This window comes from Sinohyriopsis cumingii, chromosome 6, assembly GCF_028554795.1.
Source record: "Sinohyriopsis cumingii isolate HCF-2022 chromosome 6, ASM2855479v2, whole genome shotgun sequence".
Classification (NCBI taxonomy): Eukaryota; Metazoa; Mollusca; class Bivalvia; order Unionida; family Unionidae; genus Sinohyriopsis; species Sinohyriopsis cumingii.
The window spans coordinates 131,105,599-131,130,625 of NC_142966.1; the positions used below are offsets into that span (position 1 = coordinate 131,105,599).

The window sequence follows — 25,027 nt, forward strand, 5'->3', positions numbered from 1 at the left end:
TACCTGACTTCATTATTAATAAATAGTATCTTTTGAACTCTTCTGTCAGTGTCAGTCTGATAAAATTCCAGTGACATAACACAATACTATTAAATTAAAATGATTATTATGTGTTTTAAGAGACTTTGATAAAATTACACACAATCTTTAACACCAAGCTGCTCTTAATAAAGTTTGATTCTTTGTGTAATGCAAGTGGCATTCGAAAAGCTGAATTAAAAAGTAATTGGAACCGACTATAGCTATTTGGGGCAACCAGATAGCTCTTTTGGGAATGGGTGACCAAACTTTATGAAATTGTCTTCGCCACTGTGTACAATACTGTGACTGTTGGCAAAATATACTGGAGGGTCCAGAATTCAAGACATAAGTCTTGTGCACCAAAAGTAAACAAATATATACGTCAGAGATCCCAGAACTTCCAACATAACTGTAAGGCCTGTTATTGGCCTATAGCAACCCCTTCCCTTCCCTTCTAAACGTATACACAAAAAATAGTTTATTTGGATATGAAAGAAGAGTTGCAATTTGTATTGGAGCCTGTCACATGACACTTTACAGTTATGGTTAATCATAATGTCATTGGGCCTTTTCACCAAAAAGGAACTCTCTAAGAAAAAAACAAAAACAGGTGTTCATTTTCAGTATTGGTGGAAGAGGGTGCTGAATTTGTGTCTTTGACAGAGATTGCTTATTTCAGTTTGTTGGACTTTCAATGCAACAGTTACCTCATTCTGATTTTAAATATATAAAATAAAAGCTGGTCTGTAATTGTGTAGCAGAATAAGTTCAGTATTTCATCATATTGAATTGAACAGCTTTTGATGCATTGTTTTAAATTTCAGTTGTTTCCCAAGTTTTGGGACAGACATGGCAACAGCACTCCAAGTAGCTTTCAAATGCCCTAGAAGTAACTAATATTACAATTTTATCTATGGAGCATTGCTGCATTTTAGATGTTCAGTAAACATCAAACATATAGCTGATTAAAATGTTATGAGATAAAATGCTACATAGTCAGTTAGAATTGGAGGGCTTCCATTAACAAGGTGTAAATATTTCACAAATGAAGAAAGTGGAGGGGAAAAATGAAGCATGTGCATACCTAAGACAGTATTTTGGGGAGTGTTAAGTCTCGTATTTTGAGGTCACAATGGGGCACAGTGTGCAGTATCCAAAAAAGTGACATCATACAGTTGAGAAGTTATGTACTCCATAAGCCTATAGAAAATAGCTGGAAATTCAAATGTGAACAATATAACATTAAATTTATTTTATTAAAGCATGGATGCACTTTCAATCAGAAAATAGTTGATTGACTTTGGGGGTAGGGGCTGGTATTTTGTTTCAAACCTGGATATTTTATTTTGTTTTAACATCAGGAGAATTAATTCTTTCTAACGTGTGTAATGGATCTAATTCTTTGTTTCTGGAAATCAGAGCAAGAATATATTTTGAGCTATTTAGGTACTAGATATTGACCCACCCACCCATTGTCCACCCCCACCAAATTAAATCATTTGTCCCTTAGCGATTTCAAAGGTCATAATCATGCAAACTTATGTATTTACACAGAATTACAACCACAAAGGCTTATGTTTAAAATATACACCAATTTTCTATTATTAAAATCCATTGGGCAGTGGATTAGTCTTAACTAGATACAGTTTTTCTACTGTTGCTAGATCATTGGTGGGGTTTGAAGGTGATGCAAGTGTCATTAGAGTTCATCTTTGCACTCATCAGAAACTGGATGGTACTGTTGTTCAGATTTCCTCAAATATCATGTGGAATATTTCTTGGCATTGAAATTTTTTTTTGCATATGCATCGATTTTTGAGGCTGTCTAACATACAGTAAGCACACAAGTTCAATTGTTTGTGCACTAGTAACTGTCATGATGCTAGGTGGTGTTACAATGTCCAGGGTTGTTATACACTTCAGAATGACTAATGTCAATATGGTGTTTGCAGGATGTGTAAAAGAATAAAATGCACCACCTTGCAGTTAAGGTCATTAAAGTTGAAAATTTACATCAACCAGGAATTTTAAAATCTAGTTTTGCTGGGCATAAATGATGGCTCATCCATCCCACAGTTTAACATTTTGCCTTCAAAACTTAATTACACTTTAAGGTTGTATCTAGTACCAGAATGATATATGGAATAAAATATGACTTAAATGAAAAATTGCCACTGATCACAATATGGCCAATAATATTTAAATAAAAATGGCTTGAACACTTCATTCAAGGCAAAAAGAGTAACAACTTTTGATTTTTCAACATGTATCCCATTGATTTATCTAACTTCAGTGTATTGAGTTGCTCCACTTCATGTACTTTACCTATGCAAATTAGCCTAATGGATTATACCAAAAATGACTCTTAGCAAGAAATCACTATATTTATTGTCAGGTTATTTAATTTATGTTATGACTCTATGGTCTTAAACGAAGTAAGAGAAAAAAAGCAAAACCAACAGGTTTTATAAAACTTAACAAATAATTTAATTATTTATGTTATAAAATGAACATTTAACTCTCTATTGCATGATGATGCCTTTTGATGCCAACCCATTTACTGCATGATGATGCTTTCTGATGCCTTTCATGACAGACTCTATTAAGATACCCTATACTGCCAAAATGAAGTCTGTATATGCATAAATATCAGTTATACAGCTGCAAGAATGAATCTAGAAAATAATTATGAACCAAATCACTAGTTTATTTACATGATTAAAGCAGCTGCTCAGTTAAATCTCACTCGATAGTTGTACCTAACAGCATGTCTGCCGTTTGTATACATGTGCTCTACTTTCTGCGGTTGTGATGTGAAGTTGTTTGAAATTTTGACTTACACTTCAAAGACTTTTGATAATATACACGGGAAGATGCCATTCTTTGAACTATTCCTGATTGATGTTATCAAGATTACACCAAAAAAGAGGAATATTATTGCAAAATTCAAATATTGGAACAAGGCTAAATGCTAAAAATAACTTACTGCTTGGTGTTCACTTCTTAAGGTCATATCCGTCATTTCAGCAAAAAGATATGACCAAGAATCACCAGTTTATGAAAAATTTGGATTTTCTATATTTAAATAGCATTTAGTCAGCAATAGCAATACCAGTCGGCACAAAATATACACAAATGAAGTCCTCAAATATTTGTCTATTTTTTGAAACAAAGAGAAACCATTAGTCACATGGCATGGCAAATTCTGATCGACTACACTAATTGACAGTGCTTGTTTATTGTGTTAAATTTAGGATTTGCTGATAAAGAAACATGTTTCATTATTTTTACATCTTTAATTAATGTCACATATCATTTTTAAATCATTATAGTTAGTATTTATTTTGAATTTCACAAGAATCTGTATACACGATAGTGTGTCCCTCCATCATGAGTGAATGATGCACTTCGTATTTTGAAAACCATTAAAATTGCTAATTATACTAAATATTGCACAAAAGTATTGATTGTATGCTCGATTGCCACCAATCACTAAACCAACCAGAGGTTTACAAAAAATCATTTTTAATCAGCAGTATAATGATTACTGCTCCCAAGAACACATTTCAAGTTGCTTCTGTGAATGAGAGTGTAGAATAGTGGGTGTTATGAGTTTGAAAATTTCGTCATAGAACATTCACAGAAGTGTACAACTAAGTCAGCATAATAAAGTGTTTCACTGATAAGGGATACAGAGGAGGGATAAATTAATTTCATATTGGTTTTTAAATAATTTACTCAGGAACATCAATGACCAAATGGATATAAAAATATAGTGAGGTATATACAACACATCACTTAAGTTTCAGTTTCTTGATTTTAACAGAAGATGTGCCTGGTTTTAGATTTGCAAAATACAGTGCATACAATATAATACAATATAATAAAATATGTAATACAGAATATAATACATTCAGGTAATTTTAAACAATCCAATTAGGAAAGCTTGATAATTGAAATAGACACTGGTCTTTGTGCAGTCAAGAGATATATCATTTCTGCAGCAGGCATTACATAATTTGGTCAGTAAATCTAAATTTTAGTGAAAGGTCAGAGATTAAAGTAATGATTTCTATCTGTTACAGATGCTAAGAGGCACATAATACCTGATAATCATTTAAATAGTTTTAGGCAAATACCATAATTTATCCATCCATTATATAGCTTCATTTTAAGAAGTTAATGTTGGTGGTTATTTTAAAATACAGGTATCATTATTATGTTCTGTTTATTCAAGCTTTTCTTCACAGAATTTACATCAAGAGGAACTTAAAGTTTAGTGAATTAGATCCAAAATAATCCTAAAACCTTATATTGCAAGTCCAAAAGAATAGTGTTCCAAATGAAGCATAGATCTTGAATGTGCTGATATACCAATAACCTTGAATGTGTTGAAGTGCCAACAGTCTTGATGTATTGTAATGGCATTATCCAGAACTCTTTCAACGAATTCACAGTAATCCCAAAATAGTACTTAGTCCAAATGGTCATATGAACACTTTGTAATTCCAATAAATATTTCAATAAATGATTCATCTCAAATTAAATCTAAACACAATATTGAATAATATGTTAACTGAAGAAAAAAACTAAGAACAGTAATAAAAATAGGAATTATGAATGAAATAATCATTCTCTTCTTCCACCTTATACATATATATATCCCCAGGACTCTACTAATTCTAATTAATATGTTGCAGCACAACCTACCTTACTAAATCATCCAATGGGAAATTACCCAAAATCATAAACAAGTTCATGATATAGAACATGAACCCAGATAAACAACTATTTATAGCTCATTATCTTAAAATAGAATCTACACTCATAGACAAAAATTAGCTATGTTTATCTTGTTCATAGATGATTACCAGCAATAATTATGGCCAAAATTTAAGCACACAATACAGATGTACATAAAATTAATTAGGGTATGAGTAGCTGTTTACCTTTGATTTAATATGTTTTAATTGCCTCAGTTAAACTCAGCTGTATAAATTGCAGTGAGGTGATAGTTTTCCATGGGCGTTAATCACAAGTTTTCAAGTATGCAAGGAAGGGCTTTCAGATATGCCCATTTTTCAGTTTGGATGCATACAGAACAGAACCAGAGTCCCAGGGGGAATACAATTTTCACAAAACACATGTCAGTTACTTTACAAGAATTGTCTTAATTTACAGTCCCCAAAAATAGTGAAGAATATCATGATATTTTAGATGTCTATGAGGATTTTAGTCTGTAACTACATCGATCTGACATGGTGTGTGTGTGTGTGTGTGATCTGTATTTTTAACATAGCTTTGACAATCATATTGCTACGATGTCTGCGCGTGGCAGTTTATAGTGATGTCCAGCACTGGGGCATCATGCCGCAGACATGTAGCATGATGTCCCACCCAGTCACATTATCCTGACACCAGGCCGACCAGTCCTAACACTAACCTCTTAATGCTGAGCGCCAAGTGAGGTAGCTGTTATTACCATTTTTGTAAGTCTTTGGTATGACTCGGCCTGGGATTGAACCCACGACCTCCCGCATCCGAGGCAGACGCTCTAACCACTAGGCCACCGAAGCAGTCGATCTGACATGGAAACTTAAAAGACAAATTTAGAGGGTAGTAGGAAGTTCAGTCTAATATGGTTTATGTTGTGCTGAATATCACCAAATTGCTAGAATAGAATCATTTGTTTCAATTTTGCTATTTTTCTTTAAACGACAGGTTTGCAATTGAAAAAATGAAAGTGTCTTTTTTCAGCCGAATTAGATTGCAAGGCCACCACCAATCACTAGTAGAAGTAATTTCAAGGTTGTGTTGATGATGCAAGAGACTGGATTTTTGAAGGAAGTAACTGGCAGAAATAAATCCATACAATGTAGCATTAATTCAGTAAAATTAGTTGGAAAACAAACATAAGTAAGAGAAAGATCAAAATATTATTTAAAACGTTGGTAAATAATGGGTTAAGACTAAAGTTACTTGAGTTAAGTCTAAAATTTTTGAGTCAAGCCTAAAGTTTTTGAGTCAAGGCTAAAGTTAAGTGAGTGAAGACAAAATTAAACAAGGACAAGATCAAGCATTGAAAATTGCACAGTGTTCCCCTTTCCTGGTAAAGCAAATAGTCGAAAATGACAATAATTTTAATTGGACTAAATTTCAATAACAAAAATGAAATATTCTAGTGCCTGCCTAGCTATTTCCACACCAACAAGAGAATTGTCTAATAATCCTGAGGTTAGAAAACAAAAATAGCTGAAACCTTGTTTTTCCACTTTATCAGTTGATGCAACCAAAACAGTATAAATTTGGTAAATATGTACTAGCAGATTACATAAAAATGCTTGGCTCATTGTGCTGTATGTACAGGGTTAATTTTTTTATAGTAACATCTCACTTGTGTTTTCAAAGTGAGATGCGATATTGTGAGGATTAGAATTACTAAATATTAATTTATCATCAGTAATAATGCTATGAATAAATTATCAATTCGGTTTTGGAGAAGAGCAGATCAATTCTGACTTTGATAGAAAATTTTACACTGTTGGCTCTTTGTTTGAAAAGTGACTTCTTCCTAAAATTTAGGTTTCATTTAATTTTAACCCTAATATGCATTTCATGTATATATTTTGGAAAAAATAACAACACTGACAATGTTCCAGTACTTTGTTTAGTTTTGTGCTCACAGCACGTTAACATTTCACATCTAAATGATTCATGATAACCCTGATTTGAGGATTTGGATGACAGGTTTTTACTCCAACATTTTCCAGACTGATAGTCATGGAATCCTAGTGAGAACCCTCTTTCATTTTAAAACTTTATCTCATAAAATGGAAACAAGTTTTTGGCCATTTACTAGGAAAAGAAAAATAAGATCACATTAGCCTTAAAGCTGTATAACTTGCAGAGATGCATGTTAAAGAAATAATGCAATCAAATTTACTTGGTTGAAAATTTACTGAAGGTTTCAGAACCAATTCATAACTCTTATTTACATCATGTCTTTTCAAACCTGATTTAGTTACACGACTATCGTGTTACATTGATAACTTCACCCTTTCTTTTAATGTTGAACATCAGTAGGGTCTATCTTATATAAACAAACTAGTTAAATGGTTGAGCTGTACTTGCATTTGGTTACATAGGATCGGAATCTGAACCTCTTACTTTAGTAATGAAAGCAAAAATTGATTCATGGATTTTTTGCTTTTCTTTCAGATGTACCAGAGTAATGTTCAGTTAGCAGAAGAAGGATTTGTTGTGACATCGGGTGCTGGAAATCTGAAGTGTGACATAGTTCTTCATGTCATGTTGAAGACACGTGTAAATGACACTGAAAGGGTATGCTATTTACTATTTTCCTGTCGACTTTTAGTTGTCTTTACACAAAATTAAAGATTTTATGCTTTGCTCAAAGTACAGGGATTTTCAGCATCTTCCATATCAGGTGGCCATTAAATAAGAACATTCTTCTTGCTTCTTTTCCTCCATCTACTACTCACTTTGAGGAATGGTTATGAAACTTGACACAAATACTCAATATGAGGAATGGTTATGAAACTTTACACAAATGCTCACTATGATGAATAGGTATGAAGCTTGACACATTTTGCTCGAGAAATCTTGTTGATTCTAGTGCCTATCAAGTATACATTCTTGACGCATTTCTTCTGAATGTTTAGTCATGTTGACACATGGTTTTCAGTAAACCACATTGTAACCTGTACTTCATCAAAAAATGAAAATTTTGCCTCATTGGCCTACATCTTTTTTTGTCAGATAAGTTTAAAATTTTAATAAAGTATTCCTTGTAAATAATGCTGCTCATGAGAACCCTGCCTTGTGTTTTAAGTGATGGATCATTTTACTGGGGTATATATGTTCCAAAGTTAATGCATGAAAGAAACAGGCAGTGTTAAATATAATATTTAAGGATGTGACAAATGTTGTTTTTAGTCTAGAACTTAAATTAAATAAAATAGGAGATTATAAATGAAGTTTCATTAAGTTAATGGGATCTATGATTGTAGCCCTATTATAAGATGGTCAGGGTCTACTGATTGGTTTTATAAGCTGGGCAATGGTATAAGACTGAATTTATAAGCTGGGCATTGGTATAAGAGTGGTTTTATAAGATCGGCATTGATATGAGAGTGGTTTTATAAGATGGGCATTGGTACAAGGGTGGTTTTTGTAAGGTGGGCATTGGTACAAGAGTGGTGTTATAAGATGTGCATTGGTATGAAAGTGGTTTTATAAGATGGACATTGGTACAAGAGTGATGTTATAAGATGGGCATTGGAATGAGAGTGGTTTTGTCAGATGGGCATTGGTATGTGAGTAGTTTTATAAGATGGGCATTGTTATAAAAGTGGTTTTATAAGATGGGTAGTGGTATATTGAGTGGTTTTATAAGATGGGCAGTGGTGTAAGAGTCATTTTATGAGATGGGCATTGGTATAAGAATGGTTTTATAAGATGGGCATTGGTGTAAGAGTGGTTTTATAAGATGGGCATTGGTGTAAGAGTGGTATTATAAGATGGGTAGTGGTATAAGAGTGGTTTTATAAGATGGGCATTGGTGTAAGAGTGGTATTATAAGATGGGTAGTGGTGTAAGAGTCGTTTTATGAGATGGGCATAGGTATAAGAGTGGTTTTATAAGATGGGCAGTGGTATAAGAGTGGTTTTATAAGATGGACATTGGTGTAAGAGTGGTTTTGTAAGAGGGGTAGTGGTGTACTGAGTGGTTTTATAAGATGGGCAGTGGTGTAAGAGTGGTTTTATAAGATGGGACTTGGTATAAGATTGGTTTTATATGATGGGCATTGGTATAAGAGTGGTTTTATAAGATGGGAATTGGTATGAGAGTGGTTTTATAAGATGGGCAGTGGTATAAGAGTGGCTTTTTTAAGATGGGAATTGGTATGAGAGTGGTTTTATAAGATGGGCAGTGGTGTAAGAGTGGTTTTATAAGATGGGCATTGGTATAAGAGTGGTTTTATAAGATGGGCATTGGTATAAGAGTGGTTTTATAAGATGGACATTGGTATACTAAGTGGCTGTATAAGATGGGCAGTGGTATACTGAGTGTTTTTATAGAATGGACATTGGTATAAGAGGAAAGATTTACGTACATCAAAGTTTGACTGTCTTTAAATGCGGTTTTTAGCAAGGTTAATTTCAACATTTTTTGACTATTGGAATCTAACAGAAGCAACAAAACCAAAGTAAATATGTTGAAAATTTATGCAGTATTGCTTCTTTAAGGCTCCATGTTGACTACATTGGGTTATTGCTAGCACAACAGATAGGATTATAACGTGCAGTTTAATTACTTTCTTCTTCAGATACATTACTCAATCATCATACCTTGGGAGTACTCCTACTACCTTGCAAATCTAGCCCTGTTTAGCTAAAATGCTAATATTATCTACCCACCAAGGTGACAGTTAGAAAAATCTCCTATGATAAAGGTATGAGTACCAAATCCTGTGAATACTTCAGTTACTGCTTCCACCCATGCTTAGTAACACACTCGCTACAGACAGAGGCTTTGCAATGCAAATACAAGTACCGGTACTCTGGAAGTTTTTTTATTTTAAAGCAAGTTGGAGGAGTGTTCTCTTTGAAAGGAAGTATATTCCATCTATAAATTTCCAGCTTTTCTTTCTTTCTTCAATGACAAAGTTATGTCTTTCCAGTATCTTCACTTTGCCCTCTGTGCACACTTGGGCACCTTTGATACATACCTGCATGGGTCACTAGTGTGTCACCTCACATTGCTATATTTAAATAATGCACAGGTCTGGAGTGTGTTATACAAAATCTGTATAATAATGCTGTATAATTTCCGATACGTCAGATACATACAGGTATGTTTTCTATGCTAATCTAGCCTTAGCATGGACTTCTTAATTACACACAATTGCCTTTGAGCGAGATCAAGATCAGAACAAACTGCCTCCATACTGCCTTGTATTTCAGATGTATGGGCCGGCTACATGGATAAAATATCCAATACCCTGTCACTGTTTAATAAACTGGCCAACATCATACCAACTATGATGGCTCTGTTCCAATTTGACTGGAATCTGCAATATGGCTCTGAAAGGGTCAGTACTAGAGTTGATCATCTATAGTCAGCCACCAGAAGAATGATTCAGTTTGCCAAACCCAAGTTATACAATCATGCTCTCAGCCTAACCTGCATAGTGCCACAATACACTCACTGCAAACGATGCCAAGCATTTTGCATTGGTACCCAAAGGATGTCACTTCACTTTGTTCTCAAGCCTTGGCCATTCAAAGGGAGACTTCACTCACTGACAGTTTGGGAGTTAGCATATCTCACCACCACAGCTGATCTTACATTGTAAGCCAAATATAGAATAACTTTATCTGCTACACTGGAGATCAACCTAGATTAAAGCAAGCCTACTCAGATGTTATCTCACACATCAGCAGCAAATATCCCTTAACTGGTCTCAGCACAAAGAATGGCTCAATGTACTGCAAGATAAGATGACACTATTCCATCAAAAGCACACTCTGCCATGAGTCTCAGATTGCAACAACTTACTACCTCGAGTGATCTTATCATTTAAGCTTAAAGACAGAATGTCTTTGTTCAGTTTGCATACAGCCATTCAACCTGAGATGACCAAGTACACTCACAAGCTCCACTGTCTTTGCAAGATCTTGCTGACAAGAGAAGACTGCCTTCCAAGCATTAATTGAGGAAGTCTTTCAACTGTTGCCACCAGAGTTTTGTTCTCCTCCTCCTACTCCATCTATAGCTTGGTCAAGATGTTATGTATATTTGATTTAATTTATATTTGATTTAATTTAATTGTTTGTAAGTTTTAAATTTTTTGAATTCCATTACATGCTATTGTAATGTAACTTTATTCACTGGATTTGACATTTTCCAGAAATTCAGTTCAGTTCTATTTGACCTGACTGTTTTTCTTAAACAACTAATAATAGAAACTTTGTATCTAATGCTGACCTAGTTCCTGACCTTGATTCAGAATCAGTAAGAGTTGAAGTAAACAATTTTTTAAAAATTCTTTCTCAGAGTAAGATTCATCAAGTGAAATCGAGGCCATACTTGGAGTACGTGACAAATAACATGTATCAGTTAGGTTTTTCCAGAGGATTGACCCACATCCGGACATCTGTTTTGCACAATAGCTAGATTTATTATTAATGTTTTGAGAAAGAATAGTCATTACTTGCCTTAACACTGGAGACATCAAGGTGTTTTCTGTTATGACCAGTTTTTTTTTTGGGCTAATTATTTTGTTTTCTTCAAATTATTTGGATTCCAAGAGATTATTTTTCCCTGGAAATACTTGTGCACTTAATTAGTTCTTGGACGAGGATGTGGCATGCAGTTATAAAAATTTACACAGAATTCAAACACTGGAATATTATTTTCCGTAATTCAACAAAGAACTGTTAACACATCAGTACGATGCTGACCACAGCATATGTCATCGCCTTCCATTTTAGATTTTATCAGAATTCAAACTCAGTTTCATCAGTTTCATTAGGACTTTTTATTGCTAGGACTTCTACTTTTTAATTCTTGGATTATTCTTGTATTTTTTGGGGGATTTGATTCGTAAAAGCATAAGTTCCTTTCTCATTTTTACCTTGTTTCTCTAGGGAAATAAATTATTTGTTAAATTTTACAAAGCTTGTTGTCTTCACTCTTTTCTTGTTACTGTTTGAAAGAGCCTAAACATGTAACACAGGCTTCAAGCATATGTTGGCATGCTAATCAACAAAGACCAGCTGGCATTCACAGAGTTAGGAGAGTTGCCACAATATTCCATTTGAGTGAAACTTTTGCAACTTTTTCCACACTGTGGGAAAAGGTCCAACAGAGTCGACTTTTTCCAGCTTTTATCTCAGAGATCTTTCATCCCAAAAAGCACAGCTCAGCCTGGTATGACCTATAGTCATAGTTCAAAAGGTTACCTACCCAGGTCTTTCGAGATTCATAGGGATGCAGATCACAACTACCACTGGATTTGCAGGTGGAAAATATTTTCCCTTTTGAAGCTGCTGTCCTTTGTATGGAGTCTATTCTCCTATCGGGTTGTCTAGAAGCTGTCTCACATACTTTTGGGGATCAGAGATTGCCTCTTAAGGCTAAGGGGATGCAACTCCCTCCACTTGTTATCTCTTTTTGTAAGGTATTATGTTAGGGTAATATATTTGAAGAGGAAACCAATTTCTCCATCAGATACATTGCCCAATCACATTAGTGTTAGGAATTACTTTTGTTACCTCTTGAATCCAACCGTTAGTCATACTTTCTTGTCAATATTGACCTTGACAAAACTTTATTGATCCTATTGATCACCCTCAAGTAAAGATCTCTGTTGGTGTCCATCTGCAATATATCCTCTACACAAAGCAATTTACCAGGTGGATAACAAGTGAGAGGGAGGTTTAAACTTAAAACTTAAAATGTCTTGATGGCTTGATTTGGATTGAGTCATTTTTTTCTTGCCTTTGTTTTTAAGAATATTGGACAATACATCTTCTATCCACAAAGAGCACTCCCTCAAAGGTTTTGGACAATGAGCATTTGGTGCAAGAAAGCTGGATTCATGATTGTATTCCACTACCTTGAAACATCTCATCTGTTACATTTAATTGCCATGTTGTCACAGACTCTGAAAAAATAAACAAAAGGACACCAGATGTAAATACAATATATAATAATGGCAATCAGATATAAAAATTGAATGCATAATATGTAGGAAGTAAATATATGAAAATAAAGTGATAATATGTGCCTACAGGCAAACCTATGAACAAGAACAGCTGTACTGCAGTACCACATAGCTGCAATATTGCGTTACAAATGTAAACACGTCATATCAAACAGTAACAGATTCAGACAAAATATCTGAAAATTCACCAAAATACACAACAATTTAGTATACACTGTATAATATAATTGTTTGACTTAATGTACCACCAGAAATACTATTGAATGGCTAACAGAAATGGATAAAAAATCCACATATTCACAGAGGCCTGCTGTCAGTTTGCAGTGAAAGTTAAAACTGATGATATCATGTATACCAGGTGCCAACTAGTAGTGTGAGGGTAGGTAATCTTAAGAGCTGCTTCCCTTTGTCTATACAAGAATAGACAGTAAGACATTTTCAAGTCTATGAGAGTGCTACATTCAGGACATAGCAGAATTAATTCCTAAAGTTAATGTGATTAGGTAAGTGCTATCAGAAAACAATTCAATATAAAATGTCCTTTTTTGCTGGTATTTTAAAAAAAAATAATACTTACCTGATCATAATACACATACCCCTCCCAGCCTTTACACAGTTGCATCCATATAGACAGAGTGTCTTCTGCTCTAGTAGCAGCACTGGTCTCACTGGACAGTTTATCTGGTGAATTTTCATCCAACAATGACCTATTGCAGAAAAATGAGGATAATTTTACACTGAAAATACAAATAAAAACAAACTAATGATTTTTGTTGAAAGCATGCATGTGAGATTTTGACTGTGTCAATCAGGTTAATTCCTTATACAAATGCTGGCTTTTATACCAAACCAACACTGCCACCAACCCCTCTTTTTTACATTCATTTTTGACAGCAAAGAGCTATTTTTAATATTTTCCTGTGACAAGACAGCTAAAAGAATCAGTATGTGCCTTATGCATGAATAAAGTTTACTAGAACTATAACAAATTATCATACTTTGCATCACCCCTCAACCATCTCGATTTTTAGATATTTACCTCTGTAGCAGACATACGTAAATATGTAAGCCAAGTCGGCTGTTCATTTGCAGCCCAAGTTGCACATTTGATCTCCAGTGCTAGCCTAACTGTGACAGGCAGTCACCAAACAAACCAACCCATTTTCATGCCTAACTCAAAGTAAATCTAAACCACATTACAGATTTACTTCTGTGTGAATTTATAAATGCTAGGCTTATCATAATTAGGTTCGTGCCTTCTACCTTAAAAATTAGGTGTCAAAATACGAAACTATCTAGTGAGACCTTAAGAATTTATATGCCAGTCAGATTAGGGGAAACACGTCTCAGTTTCAAAACTTTGGGCGATTCTGAATAAAACGCAAACAACCATGTGTAAAATTCACAATCTTCTGTTTCCTATGATGTTTGGCAGTTGTCGATGATCAAGAGCCATGATATAGACCAACAGCTATTAGACACCTTCATATTTTCATTTTACTTTCCACTTAAACATACAATTTCCTTATAACACGTCAATGTCATCATTTTTCATAGCTAATATATCCTGTAGTGTTAGTGCCTGGTTTAATCAGTGATATCTCACAGCAAAAATAGTACTATTTATGAAATCTCAAAATGTAGTGAATAAAAGATTTAAAAGAAGCCAAGCTGATTCTCTTGTAAAATAACTGCAAAATGTGCATGCTAAATATGTAACAAAAATATGAATGATGCACAGCATATATAAACTGACTAGAACTCTCTCACTGATTTCATGGGGATGGTCAAATATATACTAAGAACAGAGAAATCTGAGGTAGACTTAAGGGAGGCAACTCATTAGGTAACATAATATGTATGGACCAAACTTTGTAAACTGAATGTTACGTTGCCTGCCCGCGATTATGTAAGTCAAAACAAAGGAATTGGTTAGAAGCCATGTATATATGTTAGACCCCGCAGTTATAGTGGTCCTGTTCATAATTCTTACGAGAGCCCAGCTTTTTGGGGTGTCAAAAATCACATGGGATGTTGAAAGTTTTGTTCAAGAACAAAGGACCCTTGTTGACATCGTAAATCTCACCACGCTGATAGACGGCTGGAGCATTTTCTGCTAAGTTGAATAGAACAGGGTGGAATCGATATCCACTCGGAATTGAGAGAGGGTGTTGTCACCATTTCAACCCAAATTTAACTGAGTACTTTCGACCAGAAACCCCAGTCATTGTGAAACATTGTGCTGAGAAGTTGTAGCAATAACTCCGGGAAGCAACTCGTGAATTGGCAGGAAAACTTAGGAAATTCTAAGGAAAGACAAAGCTTCATAAAGGTCAGTGAGTTATTTGCTCAATTGTTGCAGAATATTATGGTATTGTAATTGTAATTATGTGCAGTATGTATACTTCATTACTAGATTCATTAGTACGTAGAATTACCTTTGTAGTGTTTAATTCACATGTGTATTTGAGAAATGAGCTATGATTATGTAAAGAATTATGTAGATTGCTAGCTCGTAGTTAGAATTAATATTGTAATTCGCTATTTGGTTAATTTGTAGTAAACTAGTGCATTTATTCATGTGATATTCTAGATTTTGCCACTGTTGAATTGAATTGTAACTTTGGAATATGGTTGCAGTATGTAAAATTAGTTAATATGGATATTTGAATATTTGTGTACACTTGTGGGAGTGTAATGTACGGAGATGCGTCTGATTGCTGTGCTATTGTTCAGTATAATGAGATTAAGAATATATATATATGGATGTGACACAGTTTATTGATGTCTGTATGATAAGTAGTTGATTCCGTGCTTTTATTATGACGTTGTTTACCATACAAGAGCATATGGGTATTTCAATGTGCATGAATGCGTGACTGAAAAATGTAATAGCCTTTATCTGATGATTGATTGTTGGTTTAGTGTGAGATGAGATGGCTAAGGAAATATGCTAACGTCTTTGTGTTTTCACAGGAAGCTTTTAGGGGACAGACTTCCGGTGTGGTTAGTCCTGAGTCTCTAGGAGAGAGATGGAATAGAGACTAGTAGGAGGAGTTGATTGTGAATCGAAGGCTAGTTGGAGAGCAGAGTCAAGGAGGAGGAGAAACTGGAGAAAGAGCAGTCAAGGAGAAGGAGTTAAGAGGGAAGTCGGAAGGAGAGAAGGAATTGGCAGGATAGGAGAGATACAGATGAGTAGAAAACAAGGACAGGTGGAAAAGCAATCTCACACTATAAATCACAGGATGCAATAGGCTATCACTTGGTCGAGAGGAAGAAGAGTGATTGGGAAATTATTATCAATTGAACATTGAATTGTATTAAATTGTTATTCCTTTGAATTTCACGTTCATGTTCTCAATAATTTAGCTGTCAGCATTGCTGGCTTGGGGCTTGGAGCTTTACCTATCTCTATCACTAATTTCACTTCTTACAAAATCGAGCCTGCGTGGGACTTCCATAGTAATTTAAATAATATATTGGGAGCACCCCACCCCAACACTACCAAACGCCACACTGAACCACATCAGTTGGGAAACTTACACAATGAAACTCTATACCCAGATTCATCCCACCTGTTGATAAAACAATATGTATGGATAATGTATTTTAAGAACATTAAGAAGGTCACCTTTGCATAATTTTCACACTGGTCATCACATTGCCAAACCAGCTACTATTTAGAGAAATTTGTTTTGCTAGTGATTTTAACCTACATGGAATCAAACCTAAAGCAAACAGAAAATCATGCAAAGTAAAACAAGGGTAGTAGAAATAGTGTAAAAAGGGACATCCATTTCACATAACTCACCAAAAAATCCAATGATGATGATGCAGATGTCTCTGTTCCTGGAAAGCTCCACAACAGTTGGTACGGCTGACTCATAAGGTAATCTCTAACGTTGTTCTGGCTAGCAATATCAATTCAGTAGGTGTGCTCCCATACACCTTGAGGCCTACAAGAAAATAAATCCCAGAACTTGTTATATATTGGCCATTATAACTTAAATTTCTGTAAATAAGATGAAATCTATGTATTGAAACATTACCTCATGAGTAGATATGTATGTAAAAGCATAAATTAAGGCACTCGTCATTAAATTAGGAAAATATACTAAGTATGTACTGAAAATATTGATAAACTGAAGAAGTATGTAAAATACTTCAATTAAATTACCTTGCATTAAACTATTAAGGCTTTTGTTGTTCATTAGCAGAATGGAACAGAAGCAATACTTGGTAAGTCTAACAGTGTTGAGTTAACTCCCTTCTTCTACTATGATTAAGTGCTATCAAATCTATAGGAAGTGTATGTTTGGAATACCTAACTATGTCAGATTCAAGACATGGAGGTAATAAGGAAATGATTTATGGCACAGTGAATCACATTTGACAAGACTGAAAAAATGACACCGGTTCTTAAGGTCTCACTGGACAGTTTATCTGGTGAATTTTCATCCAACAAAAACCTATTGCAGAAAAATGAGAATAGTTTTACACTGAAGATACAAATAAAAACAAACTAATGATTTTTGTTGAAAGCATGCATGTGAGATTTTGACTGCAGCAATCCGGTTAATTCCTTTTACAAATGGTGGCTTTTATACCGAACCAACACTGCCACCAACCCCTCTTTTTTACATTCATTTTTGACAGCAAAGAGCTATTTTGAATATTTTCCTGTGACAAGGCAGCTAAAAGAATCAGTATGTGCCTTATGCATTATTAAAGTTCTCTAGTACTATAACAAATTATCATACTTTGCATCACCCCTCAACCATCTCACGTTTTAGATATTTACCTCTGTAGCAGACATACGTAAATATGTAAGCCAAGTCGGCTGTTTATTTGCAGCCCAAGTTACACATTTGATCTCCAGTGCTAGTCTAACTGTAACAGGCATGAGTCACCAAACAAACCAACCCATTTTCATGCCTAACTCGAAGTAAATTTAAGCCACATTACAGATTTAGCTTCTGTGTGAATTTATAAATGCTAGGCTTATCATAATTAGGTTCATGCCTTCTACCTTAAAAATTAGGGAGGTGTCAAAATACAAAACTATCCAGTGAGACCTTTAGTATTGACTGGATTTGTCTACAATCCCTGTATGAAGGGGAGATCACTCTAATTGCCACCTATAGGGAACTAAAAAAAAATTAGCCAGGAAGGGTTGAATTTGCAAAGTTGTGATAGTTGTCCTAAGGTATTATGATCAGGTAAGTATCATTGCAAAAACATTTTACTAGAAAAAAATTGGTTTTTCAAGAGCAACATCTTTTAGAGGTCTTTTGGGGTTATAAGAATAAAAGACATTGAATCTAACAAAAAAAATAAAGCAAAACGAATGATGACTGAAGTAGACAATTTATTTGTGAATTATGTATAAAAATGCATGTATTGCAGTCACTGGTTTATTACAAGAGTACAGAAGTAGATTACCAGAATAACTTGTACTATTGTATACTATGTACTAGTAAAACAGCACACCAATACACAGTTGCCAGAAAACTTATTGTGATTAGTTGGCATTGGAGATTTTAATTTAAAGCAGTGGAATAAAATATTCTTATTGCTTCGTATTAAAAGGTTAAATCACAATGTTTCCCTGGTGTTATTCAGCAGTCATTGCCACATCGAAAGTGCATCTGCTATTGTAATTTTAGTTGCACCAGGTCAATAGCATGCATTGTGCACACGTGTATTTTGAAGGCTATAAAATACACTCACAAGTAATAAGCTCCCACCTATTATGTAATACAATAGATTGACTATTGTACTAGTCAGCAGCTGATACATTATAAATCACAAACAGACCACTATGGTTTGAAATTTGAAAGTTATGAAGGGCTTACATAATTTGAGTGAGATAGTAATTGTGCCGTGTAAATATTTTTGGAGATAGAAGGCAGGGTTTGATTCATTATGGATTGGTGGCAGACGTTAGTCAAAAACTATATAGCTAAATTACATTAATTTGCATAACTTTACTATAAAGAACACATACATGTATTAGCTGTGGTATTGTACAAAGCCTCATTGAATGTTTTATAGAATCTCTTTTTTCTGGGGGTAGGTGGGGTGGAATTCTGTACTGCCTACTTTTTGTTGTTGTTTGAATTATTATTTTTACTCTAGGTCTTAAAATATATAACATAACAGAAGTGAAACCAACAATTTAAGTAAAGTTCAACAAACAATTTATTTTCATAGAACATAAAGTGAAAAAAAGACAATTACAGTACTGTGAATTAAAACCCAAATAAACGTCCTATCACAAATCCAAAAGTACAGAATGTTCTGAATGAATTCCAATAATCTTCAGTGTCCTGATGTATCATGATATAATTCAAAATGTCTTTGATGAGTTCTCAATAATCCTAAAGTAATTTCTTTTGGTCCAAAATGACAATGAGCATTTTGTAACTCCAATTAATAATTTAAATAAATATTTCCTCTCAGATTGTATCTCAACACAACCACAAATGATTCCAAAGACTTATCTTCAAACAGGAATGAAAAATGTATTTATCAAAGCTCAATGCATACATATTTCACTAGACACACAATATAGATATACATAATAATATATACTAACTTAATTTTATTGTATATTTCTTTTACAGGAGGTGAGGAAAGTCATGAGAACCTGTTACAAGATCTGTCAGATGTATGGCGTGACAAGTTTGGCCCTTCCACCACTTGGATGTGGACGTCTTCATGGCTATGATCAAGATTCAGTAGTGGAAGCTATGTTAGATGAAACATCCAAGCTAGCATTTGGTGCTTATGGCCAGATGAATGTAAAGGTAATAACTAACAAGTTACTCAGGTTTTCTCTAATTTGAATAACTAATTTTTGTTGTAGGATTTCTAGAATGAAGTATAACTTCCGTTTTTGTTTTACATGGATTTCCACTTTGAAATCCTAATCTATGTATACAGCTGTATTTGCATCATTAATTATCAAATGTGTAATGCCATTAGCATAAGAGGTGAGCTGGAAAGAGAGGAATCTCGCTTTTTGTTGAATGCTTCTTCAAATGCTTGCATTATAGCCAGTGCATAATTGTTATTCCTACTAAATTGTTATTGCATTCCTAAACTATGTAACAGATACCTATAAAAAAGACATCATGCAGTACATGCAATTGTGATGTTTGAGTATGACAAAAATTTATGTGTTAAATAAGCTGAAATTAGCCTGTTCATGTAAGAATCCAGTTTAATACAGGCTTATGTAGGAAAATTAGCATGTAAATAAATAGTAAATATTTATGAAATTTAGTTTCATTCATTTAACTGCTAGAACAAGGTAGCAAACAAGAAAATCATGTGTTTGGTTATACTTGTCAACAGGTTTTATCATTAGTTTAGTATGATAACTCTATGGCAGATTTTGTAAGGAGAATATTTTATTGTGTATTTTTTCCAGAAAGTGACAGTTGTTGTCTATGACTGGGATGTTTGTCAAAAGTTTTTGAAGAAATTATCATCTCTTAAGGCCCAGTCAACCCAATGTTCTTAAGAATACCCCCCAGATGACCAGAGAATAGATCATTATCAGGATGATGATGATGGTGGCAGTGGTGATGATAATGATGATGATGATGACAGTGATGATGATGGCAGTGGTGATGGATGGATGGCTCTATCTTATTCAGAGAGCTCACCTGAAGTATCTTGTATCCACGATCAACAGCAGCATGGTGATCATAATACTTCTCCATCTAAACATCATGGTTATAATTTTTTTGTAGCTTTCAAAGAGCCATAGAGTACACCTAACACAAATCAAGAGTTGATATAATTTGAATTTTTTTTATTTCCTTGGAAAACTAAAAAATTGCTCTTCACAATTTCATATAACAAGATCTGTATATAATAAATGAATTTACAAATCCACATGACTTCATTATAGAAGAAATTTACCATGTGACATACTTTGTATAGACAGTTTTTTTCTTATTCTGTGATGAACAATCTAAAGACAATGATTAGTACTGCATTCTACCTTTCCAAGGGAGTCGATTGTTTAGCCAGGATTAGATTTACAAGGATCTGTCATTCATTGCACCCAGTCTCATTAGATAGAGGAAATCTTTTAAACGGTAAGTGAAGATGTCAACAGTGAAGGTCAGACTGGACAGTCTTTGTTATTGTAAAGATCTCACAATTGCTTTTGAATGTTGTTTTTCATTCCTGTACTCTCTGAGTTCTTACTTTATTTGTGGCCTATAATTAAAACTATAATGAATGGGTGGAAAACTATCCAGATGGAAATAGTGGCAAATTTGCAATTATTTTCCTGTATGTAATTATAGGAATATATTAAGCAAAAGAAAACATTTTTAAGAAAGCGTTGATAAAATAGGTTGACACTTATGAAGCAACTTTGTCATGTCTATGACATCGTGATAAATTCTCAGGAAGTTATTATTTATCATTCATGCTTGTGTCACAGCCATGGAAATTTTCCTTAGTGTCATAAGATCTGTTATGTACCTTTCTCTTGAAAAGAATTGCCTAATTACAAATATAAAGTGTTGTCCCAGCAGCACTGGTATTTTATTTTGATACCTTTTTTCAATTTATGGTCTTGTGTTTCCTGGTGGCCTGGCTGAACTTATAAAGCAGATAGAGAAATGGAGTTATCTCCCTTTCATCATCCTTATACAAAGGTGAATACGTCATCCTCTGAAATTTCTTTCTTTCTGCAGCAGTCTTATGTGGGACAATTTTGTACTATATTGACATTGATAAGACAAAATAATAATTTCTAAATATTTCAATAGTGTTCCTGTCATATATTATTATTTCATTTATTACCTTTATATATAATAAGTAATTTTCGAAAGAAAATACTAATATCTATATCTTTGTGTCTCCCTCAAGGACAACAGCATATAGTTGATTAGGTTTGCAAATAGGTCTAGTGATCATGATTTATTCAAATGATTATAGTGATTTCTTTTTTTAGTTAATTTGTGTTAGGCATTGATTCTGAAGCATGGTTTCAGCATTTTCATGTGGTTAATGTAAAACATAACATTTTTGTGTTTTATGTAGAAAGAGAAATAGCACCTTGGAATGCCGTGCAGGTTAGAGTTGCAAAAGTTTCAACAGTTACAGTGAAAATTGTTGGCAAAGACAAGCAGACACGTTTAGACTGTGCAAAGAAGCTAGCTAAAGAGATGAAGGAGAATTACCTGTTTGAGAGTAAACCTGTCAGCAAAATACATAAATGACCTCCAGCAGAGAAAAAGAAAATAAGGGATATATTGTCAGAGTATGATGCAAGTGTTAAACAGAGAGAACAGAGAGGAGGTCTGTATTTGAGCTACATTAATACAAATCATATTTTCTCAATCTTTTTTTCACAGTTTGGGCTTGTGTAAGAACCATGCTAAAAATGTAGAGGTTTTCCACTCCATGTAATATCACTAGCTGATCAAGAGTGAACTTAGGTGGGGGTAGGGGTTCAGTCTGATCCTCACCCCTCCCCATGTTTGGGCGAGCATTACATTTGTTTGTGGAAAACAAAAAATGTTGTATATTATCAGTAAAAAAAAGATAACCCCTTTTCATAGTCACACAGAAACAGAAAATCTTTTATCAGCTTTGAGTATTGTATTTTGGTTACAAGTTTCTGTTTTGTTTACTGTATCTCAAGTCTCATCCACCTCAACAGTGGCACAAGTAGCATCAACATTTCTTAAAGTTTTTTGAGGTTAGAAGAAAATTTATAGAAAGTCCACAAGTCCAAAACGTCTTTTAGGACTTTCTGTTTATAATTGTATTCATATGGAAGGATTATTCAGCACTGTACTTTCATATGCTTTCACCCCGACCTCCATCTGCTCCTGATGGAATTTAAAATCTTTGTTAATTGTTTGGCTGAGTTGCTTTTGATGTGGTTTGAAATTGTATCAACCAACTGAGGAACTGACTGCATGATTTTGACTGAAGCATCAGTAAGCATTACACTTTTATTTGCAAAGAACACACTCGTCAGCTGGCTCAAAAGAGATCAAGGTCAATTTAAATTTAGTTAAATTCAGTTTTCTGTCTGTCCATAAACATATTAGTTTCTGGAATATAACTTTCAAACTATTTAAGATAGTTCAACTAAACTTAAAGCACATGTCAAGCAAGTCATATAGAGATTTTTTAAAAAAATACTTATGGTTTTCTGCGTTATTATATTTTATGTTGCAAAAGTAGTATAAAATTTGAGAGTGCTTGACTTAAGACATCTTCGCAAGCCAAGGTTCCAATATGTTAACCCATGTGCTATACCTTGCTGGATTGAGCAGATATTTCTGTGCTTCAGGTCTGTGAATTTCACTGGATACAGCAGCAAGCCACCAGATCCAATCAAAATAAAGTTGTTCAAATTTGAATACGTTCCTACATGATCAAGACAAGAGGAGCACACAACTTGAATGAACTCATAAATAAGCAATTTTCCACTGCTGGCCTGCACCTCTGTTATGCGCTGTTGGTTAGTTGGCTTTACATACTAAGGGACGCAACTTATGAAATTCAATAGCTGTCACTAGGACAAAGTACCGAAATATCTGCTTGATCCTCCGAGGGTTAACATATCAGAACCGTGTCTAGCAAAGATTGACTTAAGATATCTTCAGTAAAAGTCTAGTGTGGGACTGAGGATATGTCACATGTAAATGACTCTGGTTATGTTTGGGCAAAGAGTCCCACATGAGGGTTTGCATTTGCTGTATTATACTATATTTATAAATGTTACATCAGTATGCAGCCTTTATTGTTCCCAATATGCATACTATGTCAGCCTTTGGGCAAAACAAATGTCTCTTTAAAATCTTCAGAAAGCTGTTAGTGGCAGTCAAGTTTTTCAATATAGTAATAAGCCTGCCATCTCAAACTATACAGTCATATAAATTAACAAGCAAGACAATTATTCTGCATAATTTTATTTCTTATACATTTTTTCAGCATATCAGTTTTTTTTCTTCCTTTGCTCTTCTGAAGAAGAAAAAGAATCAATTACTATCAAATTGTTGTATCCTATGTTAATACAAGTTCTGCAGTACATATATTATATCAGTATATTTTATCATTCTATTCTTGGGGGAATGAATGATTATGGATTACTGGTATTAAGACTAAACTGATTATTTCTTTCTCTGTAGTCAAGCAGGATGCATACATCCTTAAGGGATGGTAGAGGGAAGTTAGAGCTGTCCATACTGCCATCTTAAAAGTTCTCTCTGATTTCTGGCATTTTAAAGCCTATGAACAGTCTGAAACTCCAGAATACTGGAGTATGGGAAGAAATACTATAAAAGATTTCATTTCCAAGTTTTTAGGTGCATTATCAGGTATATATCTTTCAGAAATTCATCACTTTTATATCTTCATCTAAATATTTTTCTCTTAAAGAAATATTATTACCAATATTTACTTTAAAATAACTTGTTCATAACTAAATTTGTCAAACCTCATTTATGCTGAATCCAAGTTTTGATAATATCAGTAATTATATATGAATCACACAATATATTGTTTAATATCATTTATATTCACTTTCTAAAGATAATAAACTAGTAAAGACTTTATGCAGAAATTCATGCTTACATTCTCTATCAGTTATATCTGCAGGATGGATCTGTTTCTAATACTAAAATCAACTGTAAATTTATTGATAATGTCCAGCCTGTACATTTCAGTTTGCAGAATAAATTGCATAGTCCCATATTAATTAAAGTATATTGTCAGTTTGCAGAATAAATTAAATAACCCCACATTAACTCTTAGCATATATTTTCACTTTGCAGAAGAAATTATTTAGTCCCACGTTAATTCTTAACATGTATTTTCAGTTTTCAGAATAAATTTACCTAGTCCCACATTAATTCGTAACATACATCTTCAGTTTAATTTAAGATGTTTAAATTCACTCCTTGTTTGGAACAATCCATTTGATGGGAGTTTGCAAGGATGTTATATTGCAGACTGGCTTTTCTCTCCTAATTGTAGTTTTCAGTAAAATGTAGACATATTTTTAATTAAATGAACTAGGTAAAGGTCAAAGCTCGAAAATGTGGAGGATGCAACCTTCCAAGAAATAGTCAAATTGGTGGATGATACTTGGCAGAGTCAATTCATTGGCCAAGGAAATGATGCTGTTGGACTTCATCACACTCAAATTAAAGTCTTAATGGTCAAAAAGGTCGAAAACCTAGATCTCTATGAGTTGTACTTCAAAAAGGG

General features: G+C 34.0%; 1 protein-coding gene across 1 annotated transcript; it reads left to right on the plus strand.

The window, feature by feature from the left end:
- The first annotated feature begins 7,208 nt into the window (after window positions 1-7,208).
- On the plus strand, window positions 7,209-24,969 carry LOC149797970 (uncharacterized). Its single transcript, XM_089963057.1, has 6 exons — window positions 7,209-7,362; window positions 19,399-19,581; window positions 20,208-20,481; window positions 21,842-22,099; window positions 23,947-24,135; window positions 24,836-24,969. Exons 1-3 carry the CDS (start codon window positions 7,216-7,218, stop codon window positions 20,298-20,300), a joined length of 423 nt encoding a protein of 140 aa, XP_089819183.1. The 5' UTR covers window positions 7,209-7,215; the 3' UTR covers window positions 20,301-20,481; window positions 21,842-22,099; window positions 23,947-24,135; window positions 24,836-24,969.
- The last annotated feature ends 58 nt before the right edge of the window (window positions 24,970-25,027 follow it).